General features: G+C 32.4%; 1 protein-coding gene across 14 annotated transcripts in view; it reads right to left on the bottom strand.

The window, feature by feature from the left end:
• EHBP1 (EH domain binding protein 1) overlaps positions 1-16660 on the bottom strand; it is a 444659-nt gene that overhangs the window by 103314 nt on the left and 324685 nt on the right. For 13 of the 14 annotated variants that reach the window (XM_031950538.1, XM_031950539.1, XM_031950541.1 and 10 more), the window contains one exon: positions 15929-16072. In XM_031950538.1, coding sequence (XP_031806398.1) covers positions 15929-16072 — 144 coding nt within the window. The remainder of the gene's footprint in view (positions 1-15928; positions 16073-16660) is intronic. The other variant, XM_031950540.1, reaches the window with a different exon arrangement.

Here is a 16660-nt window from a genome sequence, read left to right as displayed (position 1 = left end):
CTAAATTTTATTTCTTTTAGATAAATGCTAGCTTCAATTTTCTTTTAAAAACAAAAAAGTATTGATCATTATTATGTTAATTCTTATATGTGAAGTGCTAGTAGTACAATCTAATATTCTTGAGATATAAATATAAGGTGGCCTATTCTAATATTTTAAAATTCTGTTCATCTTTGACATACTTAAAACATGTATAAATGAAAGCTATTGGATAAATTAGTAGGAATCAATAATTACCAGAATAATTTTCAATCTTTTTATCAATTAGAAAGTAACTGCTTATTTCATAATCTGTAGAAGATCTAGTAATTTTATCTAAATCTGACACAATTATCAGCAAGGTAGGTTAGTATTTTTTTGAATCAATATTTTCCAATTAACATCAAAAGAGCAAGATTGTGGTCTACAAAGTCCTACCTCTCTATTATAACATCAATATAGTGAAAAGATTATAACAAGAAATGGTCTTGCTTTCCTTAAAAGAAAAATAGCAGATTCTATTGTGGATCATTCTAAAATCCAGTAGGAATTATAATACTACCTTTTTGACTACTGGTACTAAAAACCTTCTATACTAAGTGCTACCAAAAATCTGGCTCTTAAATTTCTTAAGAATTTTTAGAGATGCCTAAAATTCATTATAGCCATTTATGGAAATATTTTGTTCATTAATGCTGTTAAATTTACTAGCTAATAAGGCTACACATTGCTATTAGTATAATCTAAGTAGCAGGTATAACTGCATCTTAAATGTCTTGAAAAATATTCCGTCTAGTTCCATATTTTAACAAGTCATTTTAGTTGTTCCTGTGGATGGCAAATTTTCACTATACTTTTTCAAATCAAGATAATCATTATATAAACGAATGTTCAAAGGATTTAAAAATATCAATTATGATCAAAGAACTATCACTATGACAGAAACTTCAGTCTGTAGTATTATCAGCTTTGAAAGGTGATAATATTCTCAAGTGTTTATTCTTAGTAAGTTTCCAAATGTATTTGTTCCCAAATTACTACTGTTTGTTTTCTTATGCTAAATAATTCATTAATGTGAAGTGAAGATATATTTATAAAATCACTGATCCTTAAATAATTATACTGATTAGGTAATGAGCTTGTTCTGCCTTTCCTGAAAGACTGTACATTTATAAAATATGTATTATTATTGTTAAATAATATCTACATTAGTGATACTTAAACTTACATAATGAGAAGTTCACAGAGCTTTACACATATTCTTCCAATTATTTTTATGACTTTTGAGGTTTTGAAGAGAGCTATTCTCCCCAATTTATTTCTCCTCAAATTTGTTGTTGCTGTTGCTGTTATTTTTGTTGTTGTTTTCTGGGAGTATGCTTTTACTAATTTACACAAATGCAAAAAAAAAAATCATCTAGATGTTCATATTATATATATTATCTTTATTCTCAATGAAAAAATTTAGATACAAAGGAATTTCTACTTTATATGGTTAAGTTTGTAAAGCAAAAAGAAAATTAAATTTCCAATCTAGATTTCTGTATAAAATGCTAATAGATAAAACAGGCTAAATTAGGAAGATCTTATTTTATGCAGATTGGGTATACATGGAACAAGCCCCAGGAATGGAAAAGGGGAAGGTAGTAGAATTATAAAATAGGTATTGAAAAAAAAATAAACTTTTTATCTCCTACTTATAAACTCTTTTTTTTCCATTGTTTTTATTAACACCTGATTTCATCAATGCTACAAACTCCTGGTGTGGAAATTCCCTTCATCTGATGCGGATAGGAAACTCAATGATTAATTTATAATCTTAAGAACCTGAGTCTTCCTGTTTCCAAGATCAGATGGCATTTATGTGTTCATTTGTGCTTGTATGCATGTGTGTGACACACACATTTTAAATACAAAATTATAAATTAGTTTATTTTGTCTATTATATTCTTCTTTTCCCATGTCTTCCAAATAGTTTTGCTGATAGAACTATAGAAAAACCCTAATACTTTAAGCATAAAAGTGATGCATTTCAAGTTTTGAGTTTTAATTTAGCTGTAAGTACATGAGGGCATTATAAAAACTCTTCATGCCACTAAGTTCTCAAATCAGAAAACACCACACTAATAAAGAATAATGAAAAAACATCATACAGTCTATTAAAATAATTCTAGAAATATCAAAGACATATTAAAGAATATCTGAGTCAGACTTAAACAATTGGAAAAATATCAAGTGCTCCTGGATAGGTCGAGCGAATATAATAAAGATGACAATACTCCCTAAACTAATCTATTTATTTAGTGCTATACCAATCAGACTTCCAAGAAAATATTTTAATGATCTAGAAAAAATAACAACAAAATTCATATGGAATAATAAAGGTCAAGAATCTCAAAAGAATTAATGAAAAAAAATCAAATGAAGGTGGCCTAGCTGTACCTGATCTAAAACTATATTATAAAGTAGCAGTCACCAAAACCATTTGGTATTGGCTAAGAAATAGATTAGTTGATCAGTGGAACAGGTTAGGTTTACAAGACAGAATAGTCAACTATAGCAATATAGTGTTTGACAAACCCAAAGAGCCTAACTTTTGGGATAAGAATTCATTATTTGACAAAAACTGCTGGGATAACTGGAAATTAGTATGGCAGAAATTAGGCATGGACCCACACTTAACACCGTATACCAAGATAAGATCAAAATGGGTCCATGATTTAGACATAAAGAACGAGATTATAAACAAATTGAAGGAACATAGGATAGTTTATTTCTCAGACTTGTGGAAGAGGAAGAAATTTGTGACTAAAGACGAACTAGAGACCATTATTGATCATAAAATAGAAAATTTTGATTACATCAAATTAAAAAGCTTCTGTACAAACAAAACTAATGTAAACAAGATTAGAAGGGAAGCAACAAACTGGGAAAACATCTTCACAGTTAAAGGTTCTGATAAAGGCCTCATTTCCAAAATATATAGAGAACTGATTCTAATTTATAGGAAACCAAGCCATTCTCCAATTGATAAATGGTCAAAGGATATGAACAGACAATTTTCAGATGATGAAATTGAAATCATTACCACTCATATGAAAGAGTGTTCCAAATCATTATTAATCAGAGAAATGCAAATTAAGACAACTCTGAGATACCACTACACACCTGTCAGATTGGCTAAGATGACAGGAAAAAATAATGATGATTGTTGGAGGGATGCGGAAAACTGGGACACTGATACATTGTTGGTGGAGTTGTGAACGAATCCAACCATTCTGGAGAGCAATCTGGAATTATGCCCCAAAAGTTATCAAACTGTGCATACCCTTTGATCCAGCAGTGTTTTTACTGGGCTTATACCCCAAGGAGATACTAAAGAAGGGAAAGGGACCAGTATGTGCCAAAATGTTTGTGGCAGCCCTGTTTGTAGTGGCTAGAAGCTGGAAACTGAGTGGATGCCCATCAATTGGAGAATGGTTGGGTAAATTGTGGTATATGAATGTTATGGAATATTATTGTTCTGTAAAAAATGACCAGCAAGATGAATACAGAGAGGCTTGGAGAGAATTACATAAACTGATGCTAAGTGAAATGAGCAGAACCAAGAGATCATTATATACGTCAACAACGATACTGTATGAAGATGTAATCTGATGGAAGTGGATTTCTTTGACAAAGAGACCTAATTCAGTTTCAATTGATCAATGATGGACAGAAGCAGCTACACCCAAAGAAAAAACACTGGGAAATGAATGTAAACTGTTTGCATTTTGTTTTCTTCCGGGTTATTTCTACCTTCTGAATCCCATTCTCCCTGTGCAACAAGAAAACTGTTTGGATCTGCACACATACATTGTATCTAGGATATACTAGGACATATTCAACAAATATAGGACTGCTTGCCATCTAGGGGAGGGAGTGGAGGGTGGGAGGGAAAAATCGGAACAGAAGTGAGTGCAAGGGATAATGTTGTAAAAAAATTACCCTGGCATGGATTCTATCAATAAAAAGTTACTATAATAATAAAAAAAAGAATATCTGAAAGTATTATGAATCAAATACCTTTCATAAAATATAAAAACTAAAACATCAACTTTTCATTTTGAAGGTTCTTTATGGATTAAATGCCAAATATTATGTGAAAAACTGAATACAAATAGAAAAGCAGGACAGTATATGCTCATAATCTAAGGGGGGAAGATAATATGATCTATGAAGTAAGTGAATGGAGAGAAGATAAGTAGAACCATAATTCTGAAAGAACTAAATCATTCAAATTTATCTTCCTGACTTCAAAGCATTTTAAAGAAGTGATGGTGCATTATTTTAAAGGTGTCAGAGAAAATAATCTCCTTTTTATGGTTTAAGAGATTTGACCATCAGGGAATTTTTCCTTAAATCAATCCAAATTTATTAATGAATCAATAAATATATGTTAAGTGAAATAATAATCAGATAGGTGTAGAAGAGAAAGTAATGTCATAAAAATCCAAGGAGAAGTGAATATGCAGGGGGATACAGTGATGCCAGCTGCTACAGAGAAGTTAAGAGGAAAGAAGGATAACAAAAGATAATTAGATATAACAGGAGATCATTGGTAGCTTTGGAGAAAGCAGTTTACACTGAGTAAAGGCCTGGAATCTGATGGGAAAAGAATAAGTGGGAGAAGAGAGTAAGTGGAGATAATGTATGTAGAAAAATTTTTTTCCTAGGAATTTTGCTATGAAAAGGAGGAGGGATAGTTTGAGGGGATGAAGCAGAGAAAGGGACTAGATGAAGACAGATAACATTAAATTCTCTTTACAGAGAAAGAGGAGATGGTATAGGACCTTTATAAGAAATGTCATCTGGTTAGAGTAAAGGGAGAAGAGACTAAGGGATAATGTTAATGAGTTTTGAAAGAGGAAATTCAGAGAGGATGACCTCTCTTTTTTCATGTTGAAGTTCATGTTCTCTCATTTGATCTTCAGTGGATAGTACAAAGTCATTACTTGCGTAAAAAAGATATGTGTTTCTTTTTCTTTTTTTTTAATAGTGTTTTTTATTTATTTTTTTTATTTAATAGCCTTTGATTTACAGGATATATACATGGGTAACTTTACAGCATTAACAATTGCCAAACCTCTTGTTCCAATTTTTCACCTCTTACCCCCCACCCCTCCCTAGATGGCAGGATGACCAGTAGATGTTAAATATATTAAAATATAACTTAGATAGATATGTGTTTCTTTTTAAAACATTTATTGATGCCATTATTTTATATCACCTACATTCCTACTATATCCCAACCCTTATAATAAGGAATTGTTTTTAAGTAAGAAAAAGAGCTAACAAACGTGGAAAAAAATGACATTACATAAAGAATTCCATATTCATGGTCCCCCAATCCTGCAAAAGGTGGGAAAAAGATGTCTTTCATATCTCTTCTTTGGGAACAAGTTGCACATTATAATTTTATAGTATCTACATTCTATTTTAAAATTATTTTTCTTTCTTCTGATACTGTTTTGGTCATTCTTTATACTGTTTTCCTGGTTATAGTCACTTCATTTTGCATTAATTTATTTAAGAATTTCTATGTTTCTACATATTCATCATATTCTTGTTTCTTATAGTACAGTAATATTCCATTCCATTATTATTATTGCACATTTTGTTAAGCCACTTCCCAATCAATGCACATCGAGTTTGTCTCTAGTTTTTTGCTACCACAAAAAGTGCTACAGTAAATATTTTGGGATGTATGGATCCTTTCTTCTTATCATTTACTTTTTTTTTGATGTATAGATCAGAAGTGGAATCTTTGGGTCAAGGGTACTAATGTTTTAATCACTTTCTTCACAGAATTCCAGACTGCTTTCTAGAATGGTTTAATCCATAAGCCCACGAAAAATAGAAGTTGGTATTCTGATTCAGATACTTAAAAAAAATCATATTGTAAAGAGAATTGTTTCAGTACCTTACTGTGATTCTAAGTATGATTTTGACTTTTCAACATGTTTTTTGTTTTGTCTATGCTACTATTCTCATTCAATTATCTTGTTTAATTTAGTGACATTAAAAGTCATGTATTAGAGATTTTGTCTCTGTGTCTCTAGTATTACTTTAAAGTATTTTAAATCCCCTTCCTCTATTAATTTAATACATATTATGTATTATGAATTATGGTTCTTTTTGCTTAAACTACTCAGATGTAAACCTATTTCCATATACTTCCTTCTCTCTCTGGAGCTATTTAAATTACAGATTTCTTTTTATTATTTATTTCATTTCTATTTTCTAATTTCTAAATTAGTTCCAATTTTCCTTTATTTCTTTCCTTTCAACTTTACTTATTTCTAAGTTTTTTTTAAACTGAGAATTTCTTTGCTTTATTCTCCTTATCAAATTTCCTCCCTATCTTTTCTGAAAATTTCTTCCCTAATTCATAATTGATATCTTTATCTAATCCTTTTTAAAAAAATTTTTGAATTTATGAATTTAAAGCTTCTTAACTGAGTTTGAACTTTTTCTAATGAATTTTTGTTATTGTCTGTAAAGAATTTGCCACATTGTTTTTTTTTCCTATTGTACCTCACTCTTAGAAGTGTCAAACAGTAAAGTAAATGGAATAGAAGCAGTGTCCCAGGCAGACACTACCTTTGTTCTACATTTTTTAGACAATTCTATGTTCTTTCTTTCCTAGATGATCATCCATTGGTCATGCTCTATCATTTCTGAGTCATTATTCCTTCCATTTTTATGGTACAGCTCACATATGTCTTCTTTTGGGACAGGGTACCATCTATGGAAGCACAACACTCTATTTATTACAGGAAGTAGTCTTCCAATGATTTGAACTTTTTACCTAGAATATTCTCCAAAGAAATGTTCTTATCTTGACTAGATAAGCGTAAAACCCCCATCTTCCTCAGTATAGAGAAATGCTTTCTTTTAACATTATTGTCTTTTGCTTCTCATCTGTCAGATTTTCCACCATTTTATGTAATTTTTTAAATTCTAAATTTGTTAATCTTTCTATCATTTCTTAGGAGAAACTCTCCACCATAAATTTAGTTTTTTAATCTGCCAAATGAATTTGTATTTCATTGAAAGTTCTAACTTCTGACATCTATTCATTTCTAATTTCTCCTCCTATAAATTTAATCTAACTCAATCTGTAATTTCTTGTTCTATTCACTCTTGTGATTTTTCATTTAATTAATCCTTAATTCAATTTCCTTTGTCATGTAATATTTAACAGTATATTGTAATCTCTTTCAGGGCTTAATATTCATCATTCCTTCTAGTTTTGAGAACCTGATGATTTTATCTGCTTATATTCTATGTTTATATTATTTTTTCACTTGAAATTTTTGGTTTTGGTCCTTTTCCCTTATTGTCCTGCAAATTTGTTACTTCTACATCCCAAAGTTCAAGCTGCAAAACTGTCACAGGATCCTCTTGAATTTAAGTGCTTTCTGGCTTGTGCCCACTGTTAATGGCTTTAGAGGGAAGGGAGAAAGACAAGACTGATCATAGCTGGAATTTTGTGTCTCTCTATTTTCAAGATCTGTACAGCCATTCACATTGGCTTTCTGCCTTAAGTCTTCACTTGGATTTTTTCTTTTCCTTCTCTGGCTCTTTATTGATAGTTGGAGGAGGGAATGGAAGGTGTTCCATGTAATTTCTGCAGTATTTGCAGTCCCTAACTTGCACTCTAAATAGAAGGCAGCACACTTTCATACCACATGGCTTAACAAGAGATTCTGCTGTTTATTGTGGGGAGGGGATAGGGAAGCAAACAAGGAGTAAGGTGTGTTAGCAAAATCTCTTCAACAAGAGAGGATCCCAGTATGGGTTCCAGTTTGTTCTGTGGATTCAAATATGATGATTCACATCTGGCAATTAATCTTGCTTTGGGCTTTTTGGTTTTACTGTTTGGAGAATTAGGGGGAAGAAAAAAAGTGAGTATTCTTCTGTATTGTTAGCCATATGATCTACAAGTCTGCCATCTTATATTTAAAGCTATTTATTAAATAATTCTTTAGTTTTTTTATTCTTTATGCCCTAACAATGATTATACTCTTCTATGGAGGAAGGCAGCCTAGACCTTGGTCATAGACTAGGGGACAGAGCTATTCTTGTGAAGAGACAAGGAAGAGATGGTGAGAATAGAGATGTGAACAGGGTCCATTTGAAGGAACAAGCCCATTGGTCTCCAGGATTATTAGCTGGGGAATTGCTATTATTTTTATAGTTCAATTGGAGGATAATAGGGAAATAGCCAGGGCTTTGTCCCCTCCACTGTGGTCTCTGAGGAAGTTAGAAGTCAGGTATTTCAAAGAACCACAGAATTTTAAAGGAGGAAAGGAAATTAATAACTATTAATTAATTAACTAATAACCAATTAATTAACTAATAATTAATGAACTATTAATAATAATTCAATGCACATCCAAAGAGAATCTCTAATACATACTTATTAAGTGGTTTCCTAATATCTGCTAGAAGATGCTATCAATACAAACCGAGTATTCCACTTAGGTACAGCTCTTCTTGTTGGAGAGATTTTTCCTGCCAGGAAGCCAGAATGTGGGACTGTACGGCAACTATTTACTGTTCCTGGTTCTTTGTTCTAGAGTCAAATAGAATAAACTAAGTCTTTTTTTCCTTTCCACATAATAGCACTTCAAATGCCGTAAGACAAATATGTTACTCCTGAGTCTTCTTGAGGTTAAGCAGATTCAGTTTCTGTATACTTTCAAGTAATCCTCAGAGGGCATGAACATTACCTTTGCTTTCCTGGTTGCATTCTTCTGTATATTCTTCCTCAATTGTGGAACTCAGAACTAAACAGAATCTTCACAGTGCAATGTGAATAGGCCATGTTAGACTAGGACTGTTAACCCAGAAGATATGCCTCTCTTCATGGTTGCAGCAGTATTTTGCCTGCCACATTCTGCTGAATCATATGAAATCTGTAATAATCTAAAATTCCAAAAACGTTTTCAGATACATTGCTGTATAATCACAATTATCCCATATTATACTTGGCGAGATTGCCTTTCTTAACTCCTAAAAAAAAAAGATGTTCTATCTTTAAAACCTGGCTGTCAGTGATATTCCTTTTTCTAAAAATTATTATAGTATTATTTTTCCAAACACATGCAAAGATAGTTTTCAACATTCACCCTTGAAAAACATTGTGTTCTAAATTTTTCTCCCTCTCTTCCTTCCACACCACCTTCAAAATAGCAAGCAACCCAAAATAGGTTAAAACATGTACAATTCTTCTAAACATATTTCCATATTCATCATGCTGTAAAAGAAGAAAAAGATCAAAAGTGAAAAAAATGACAAGAAAAATAAAACAAGCAAACAACAACGACAACAAAAAACAAGGTGAAAATACGATGCTCTGATCAGGCTCCACAGTTCTCTCTCTGGATGTGGATAGCACTTTCCATTATAAGCCTAAAGGAATTGTCTTGAATGATGTCATTATTGAAAAGAGCAAGCACATCACAGTTGATCATCACATAACTATATACAATGCTCTCTTGGCTCTACTCACTTCATTTAGCATCAGTTTATATAAGTTTTTCCAGGCTTTTCTGAAATCAGCCTGTTCATCATTTCTTATAGAACAATAACATTCCATTACATTCATATATCATAATTTTTACAGTTATTCCCCAACTGATGGCCATCCACTCAATTTCCAGGTTCTTGCCCCTACAAAAAGACTATTACAAACATTTTTGCACAGGTGGGTCCTTTTCCCTTTTTTTATGATCTCTCTGGGATAAAGAACCAATAGAGACATCAATGATATTCCTAAAACACAGATCTGACCATATAATTTACCAGCTCAAGAAGCTCCCTATTCCTTTTAGGAGATATATATATATATTTGAAGTTCATCATAATCTGAGGTTACCTTTCAAGATCTTACACATTAAGTGAGCAGAATCAGGAGAACATTGTACACAGTAACAATAAGGTTATGTGATGATCAACTATGACAGACTTGGCTTTTTTCAACAATGTGATAACTCACAGCAATTCAAATAGTCTTGGGATGGAAAATGCCATCTGTGTCCCAAGAGAGAATATGAAGACTGAATGTGCTTCAATGCATAGTATTTTCACTTTTTTGTTTGTTTTTTTCTTTCTCGTGGTTTTTTCCCTTTTGGTGTGACTTTTCTTGCACAATATGACAAATACAGAAATATGTTTAAAAGGACTACATATATTTAACCTATATTGGATTCTTTTATTGGGGAGGAGGAAGAAAAATTTGGTACACAAAGTCTTACAAAAAATGAAAAATTGGAAAAATATGCATATATTTTTCTACATACTTCACATATATGTGGAAAAATAAAATATTACTAAAAAAAAGATCTTGCACATTACTCTCTTTTATACATTTTAGAGACTAGTAAAATTGGTATGATTTCCTGTCCCTCATATACAATATCTATGTCACTTCTCTTCTCCATTCCTTTGCAAAGTATGTTACAAAGTATGTTACAAAAACATACAAAGTATGTTTGCAAAGTATGGGCATGGGCCCAGAAGATATTCTTTCCTCACCTCTACATCCTGCAATCTCTAATTTCCTTCAAAGTTTAATATAGTGTTCTCCTCCTTTCCTTCCTTCCTCCTCTTACCCCTCCTACCCCCCGGTATCTAGTGTCTTTCCTCCCTAAAATTACTTTATATTTACTTAGTGTGATCCAGTAGTTTTCTCTGACAGAATGTAAGATTCATAAAGGTAAGGACTTTTGATGTTTATCTTGGTATTTCCATAATCTAGAACAGTACCTTGAACATAACAGGTATTCAAATGCTTGTAATTGATTGATACTTTCAGTTTTAAAGGCCTTAGGTTGTACCAGTGAGAATTATAAAGAGGGATCAGAGATGAGAATATATTGATTTTATAACTGATAAAATTTGATGACTGAATGGATATGTAGAAAGTAGAGCAAGGAATCCAAGATAACTTTGAGGTTATAAACAGGAGTGCTGGAAAGAAAGTGATACAATGCACATAGAACAACAACAAAAAGAGAAAATTGATCAAATTTTAGAAAACTGTATAAATTAAACAGAGCAGTATGAGTCATCAATTTTAAATGGAACACAAATTAGGTTATGGCTGAATGTAAAAGTTTCTGTTTCCTGGTGTTTACTACTTATTTACATGTGATCAAATAACTCATTTATCTATTATGAAACAGAAAATAATCTAAAAAGTTTTTTATATAAGTTAGCATTTCTTTTTGCTTTCAAAGAAAACAAAGTTAGCACCTTACAAACAATGTAACTAAAAGAGATGTTTAAGTATCTGCAGCTGTGACTTCTACACTTGGCTCTATGTTGAAAGAACCGATTTATTGAACAATCTCAGAGGTATCATATATCAATGAGAAGTTTATATCTTTGTCATTGGATCAGATTTCAAGGACTTGAAATTTAGGCACAATAGCATGATTTAGGGGATGAAAAATAGGTAGATTTAAATCCAGTAGAAATTCTGATAAGCACCTCTTTTAACAGTTTTTAAACAAAGGACTGGAGTTCCCAATAAAGAGGTTTGGGTTGGAAGTCTAAAATTGCATCAAAGAGGTAGCTGAGGACATAAAATGGAGATCTCATACACAGAGAAGAAAATAGGCCAGTGTAATTAAAGATGCAAAAAGAATAAGGCAGATAATGAAATAGAGAAGGAATGATTTAAGAGATGGAAGAAGGGTAGAATATGTCATCATATAAGTAGAGTAAGATCATATTATGAATTAGGAGCAATCCATACTACTAGATGCTACAATAAGGTAAGGGGAAGCAGATCAGCTGAGAAAAAAGCCATTGAGCAGCACACGCGCGCGCACACACACACACACATACACACACACAGTGAAATCACTTTATAACCAATATGTATTTATTGGCAGACCCTCAGAGCTGGACAAGACCTCAAATCTAGTATAATTTACAGCCAACCCAAAATTGCTATGACATTGTCAACGAGGGATCACCTAGCACTAGTTTGCAGTTTTCAAGAGAGCAGTAACCCAGTTTATGATCTATTTTATTTTTAGATAGCTCTAATTTCATTAATTTCTTTCTTCCATCAGATCTGGATATATTTCTCTGCAATTTCATCTACTGCTCTTAGTTTTGTCACTGTGTACAGTCAATAAGCATTAAACACCTTTGTTATTTGTTTTAGTTTTTTCTGAGTCAGTATGAGAGAGACTCCATTTAGGATTTTCTTGGCAAAGATATTGGAGTGATTTGCCATTTCCTTCTCTGGCTCATCTCACAGAGCAGGAAACTGAGGCAAACAGGGTTAAGTGACTTGCCCAGGATCACAGTAAGTATCTGAACCCAGATCAGAACTCATGAAGATGACTCTTCCTTTTTTTTTTCCTCAACAGAATTTTAAAGATAGTTATCAACATTCATTTTTCTAAGACTTTATGTTCCAATTTTTTTCCCCTTTCTCCCTCCCCCCCCCTTACCTCCCCAAGACAGTAAGCAATCTGATATAGGTTAAACATATATAATCCTTTTAAACATATTTCCACATTCGAAAGATATCTTGCTGACTCCAGGTTCAGCACTCTATCCACTGTGCCACTTAGCTGCTTTTAGATGCCAAGAACTCCTAAGTGCTTGAGGAGGCTACAAAGATACAAAGACACAAAGAAAAGTACAAAGAAAAGGAAAAGAAAGTCCTTCCTCTCAAGAGGTTCATAGTCTAATTGGGGAGACATGAAGCAAACGAATTAGTACAAACAAAATAGAAATAGGATAAATTGGACATAATTAACAGAAGGAAGGCACCAGAATTAAGAGGAAGGGCATTCTGCATGGGAGTTTAGTCAAGTTTTTCAAGAAGTCACAGAAGATAAGAGGCAAATATAAGAATGGAGAGTATTCCAGAGATAGGGGACAGTCAGAGAAACTATGGGGAATATCAAGGAGACCAATACTGTTGAGTTAAAAAGAGTATTTGGGGGAGACTGTGTGGTATAACAGGACTGGAAAAGAGGACAGATGGTGAAGGAGCTTGAACATCGAAGAGAGATTTGGATTTTACCTTGGAGGCCATAGGGGACCACTAGAGTTTAATGAGTGGGGAGTGACATGGTTTGACCTAAACTTTAGGAAATTCACTTTGATGACTGAATGAAGAGATACTAGAATAGGGAAAGAATTGGGGCAAGTATATTCACAGTCTGAAGAAAGTAGACTGGAAGAACAGGTAGAAACTTATCACAAAGAACTATTATTGATGTGGGGAAGTTCCTGACATGGATCACATAAAAAAGAGAATGCTTTTAAAATAACTACGAGCAAAACCTCAGTGAAAACTCATCTTGGAAAGAAACCTGATTAGAATTTCTATAAGAGATAAAGTAAGACTTAAGGAGAAAATAAATTTATAAATTACATGATTGTGTTTGAGGGGAAAAATTGGGAAAAAATGATAGATGTGGAAGAAAGAATTGGTCAGGAATTAACAATTTGACACCAGAGATAACAAACTCCCTGAAGATGAGAATAGACCAAATAGAAACTAATGATTCCATGTGGCAAGAAAAAATATTAAAACAAAATCGGGGCAGCTAGGTGGCATAGTGGATAAAAAGTATCAGCCCTTTAGTCAGGAGGACCTGAGTTCAAATCTGACCTCAGACACTTAACACTTCCTAGCTGTGTGACCCTGGGAAAGTCACTTAACCCCAATTGCCATCGGGGGTAAGGGGCGGGGGTAGGAGGTGGGGAATCAAAATGCTGAAAAAATAAATATAAGGTATCTTGTAAAAACAATTGATTTGGAAAACAGATTGAGGAGAATAATTTAAAATCATTGGACTAGGTGAACACTAAAAAAACCAGACTGAAAAAATCAGAGCCTTCTCATCTTAGATCAAGAAATCTTAAAATAAATCTACACAGATCATTTGAGACCAGAGGGAAAAGTAGAAATAAAAAGGTCACCTCCTGAAAGAAACTCAAAATGAAATTTCTCAGGAATATCACCAACAAAGTCCAGAATTTCCAAGTCAAAGAAAAAAAATGCTGTAAGTAGCCAAAAAGAAAGAATAAAAGTACTGAGAAGCCACGGGATCATACATGATTTAGAAGCCACAATCATGAAAGAGCAGAGTTCTTGAATACAATATTCCAGAAGGCAAAGAGAATCGTCTGACAGCTAAGTATAATTTACCTGGAAAAACTGAGTATAATGCTTATGAGGGAGGGGGGGAAATGGAGTTTTGATAAAATAAGAGGACTTTTAAAAGTATTTCTAATGAAAAAAGAATTGAATAGAAAATATGACATTAAATTACAAGAATCAAGAGAAGCAAAAAAAGAGTAAATATGAGAGAGAAATTATAGGAGATTAAACAAGATTAAACTATGTTCTTATTTGAGAAAAGGAAACATGTAATTTCTCAAAACTTTATCATCACCAGGTGTCTTAGAGGGAGTCAAACTATTAATTTTTTATTATGGAGCTTATAGTTGGGTGGGAGAGAATAAATCACAAACACGTGAAGCTGTAATATAAAATATTACATGATGAGTTCATTAGAGACCAAAGCCCCCCCCCCCCCCAAATTCACAAAATAACTTTCATTCTTAACTGAAAATAAAAACTTTTACTAATAGTCACAAATTAAAATCAGGTTTTTTGCGTAAAAGAAAACTTCTCAAAATGAAAAAAATTTGAGCCTAAACAAATGTTTCCTAAGGAAGGGACCTCTTCCCCCAACTCTAGAAGTTTAGAGAACAGTTTAGAAGACGCCATGCGCCATGTTTTATCTGAACCAGAGACTAAAGTGAAAATATATTCTACTTAGCCTTTTGAGTCTCTATTTTACATCAGTGAAATTCATAAAAACGAGCAAATACATTGTGAAGAAAGTGTCTTGGAAATACTTGGTTTTGCATCCTGGATCTTAATATACTTAATATTCGGATTAAATCATTTAACTAGCTTGAGTCTCCATTTTTTCACTCATAAAAGTTGGGTAAAATATCAAAGAATTGTATAATAGATAAAAGAAGCAAGCTGGTCATATATTACAAACAAGGAATGATTAATTTAATGATTTTATATGCCATTAGCCCCTATGCAATGTCAGGAGATCCAGGGGATGATCCTTAGCATACTGATGAACCTCTTGTGGAGGATTAATAGAAGAGCATGAAGAATAGTTGTAATAATAATGATGGTAATGACTTTACTTTAAGGTCTACAAAATGCTTTACATATTATTGCATCTGATCCTCACAATAACCTGTAAGAAAGATAGTATTATCAACTCTATTTTACAGATGAAGAAAAGAGAGACTGAAAGAGATTAATTAACTTGCTGAAAGTCACATAGGTAATAATTGGCTAAAGCTGTATTTGAACATAGAACTTTCTGATCTGTACAAATAGAGAAACATGGATGAATTGCAACTGTTGGAGGGACTGATGAGATTCTAGATTAATGGAATTAAGGAAGTCTACTTCACAAAGCTTGTGTAAGAAAAAGTGCCTTGTAAATTTTGAAACAATTTTTAAATGTAAGTTACCATTATAATTAGTTGTAGTACTACAACTTGGCAAACAGGAAGATGGGATGAGGAAAAACCAGCACACAAACTAACTTCCTTCTCCAGAGAGGACAATTGTCTAGAAAATAGATTATTTAAGCACGAGTGAAATGCATACTCTAGAGATACATTTTTTTTTTCCTCTTAGTTAATGCCTTTATGTAGGAAGAATATATATAAAATTACAATCATCTATCTATCAATAAAATTCTTATTGAGGCCTACATGATCCTATCATTGAGTGAAATGCTTTAAGAAAACAATTAACTTGGGGAAAAGAAACATAATTAAGTAACGATTAATTTAAATGACTGAAACCCTTCATGAACCTTACATCACTCAGCTGCTTAATGCGTGCTGGGGTGGATGGGCTGGTTATTTGCTTATTTCCAGCCTTTAAAGCTGCATCTCTTCTCGCTTGTTCCAGAAGAACTCTTGCTCGTTCCTTAAGTTCTTCCTGTCTTGATAATATTCGCTGCTTAAAAGTAAAGAGGCAGAATTAGTGGCAAAGAGACATATATGTAATCTATACATTTACTCCAATGTTTAGATAATCTAACTAAAAAAAGGTCAGAATTAAGACAATTTCATGAGATTGTATTATGGAAGAACTTGCTCAATATATATATTATGGCATTTATAAACACATTTTTAACATAAATGAAATTATTTTTAGCACTTAAATCTTTACTATAACTAAACTTTATGGAAATGTATTCAAAAGAGTGTTTATAAATCTATTGTCTCTCCTAATCTTCATATTAGCTAAAAGCAACATATTCTGACAACCAAATAAATTTAAATCCAATTTTTAGGACCTAGAGTTTTATAGGATGAACAATATTTCTTTCACATTTGTACTTTATGTAGAACATATATTTTTTACTAATATGTGTGAATGGTGACCAAAGACCTCCTTTCCTTGGCAACCATTTCATTTTTAGTATAGAAAAAAATCAACATAATCTAGAATTTAAAAAGAATTGAAACGTTTTGTTTTTATTCTGTAAAATTTGCTTAAATTCTTCACACTTCACAATGTTCTAAATTGCATATTTTGAGTCAA

Source organism: Sarcophilus harrisii, chromosome 2 (genome assembly GCF_902635505.1).
Source record: "Sarcophilus harrisii chromosome 2, mSarHar1.11, whole genome shotgun sequence".
NCBI classification, from domain to species: Eukaryota; Metazoa; Chordata; class Mammalia; order Dasyuromorphia; family Dasyuridae; genus Sarcophilus; species Sarcophilus harrisii.
Note: the sequence above shows the minus strand (reverse complement) of the source record. Positions and strands in the feature narration are given on the sequence as shown.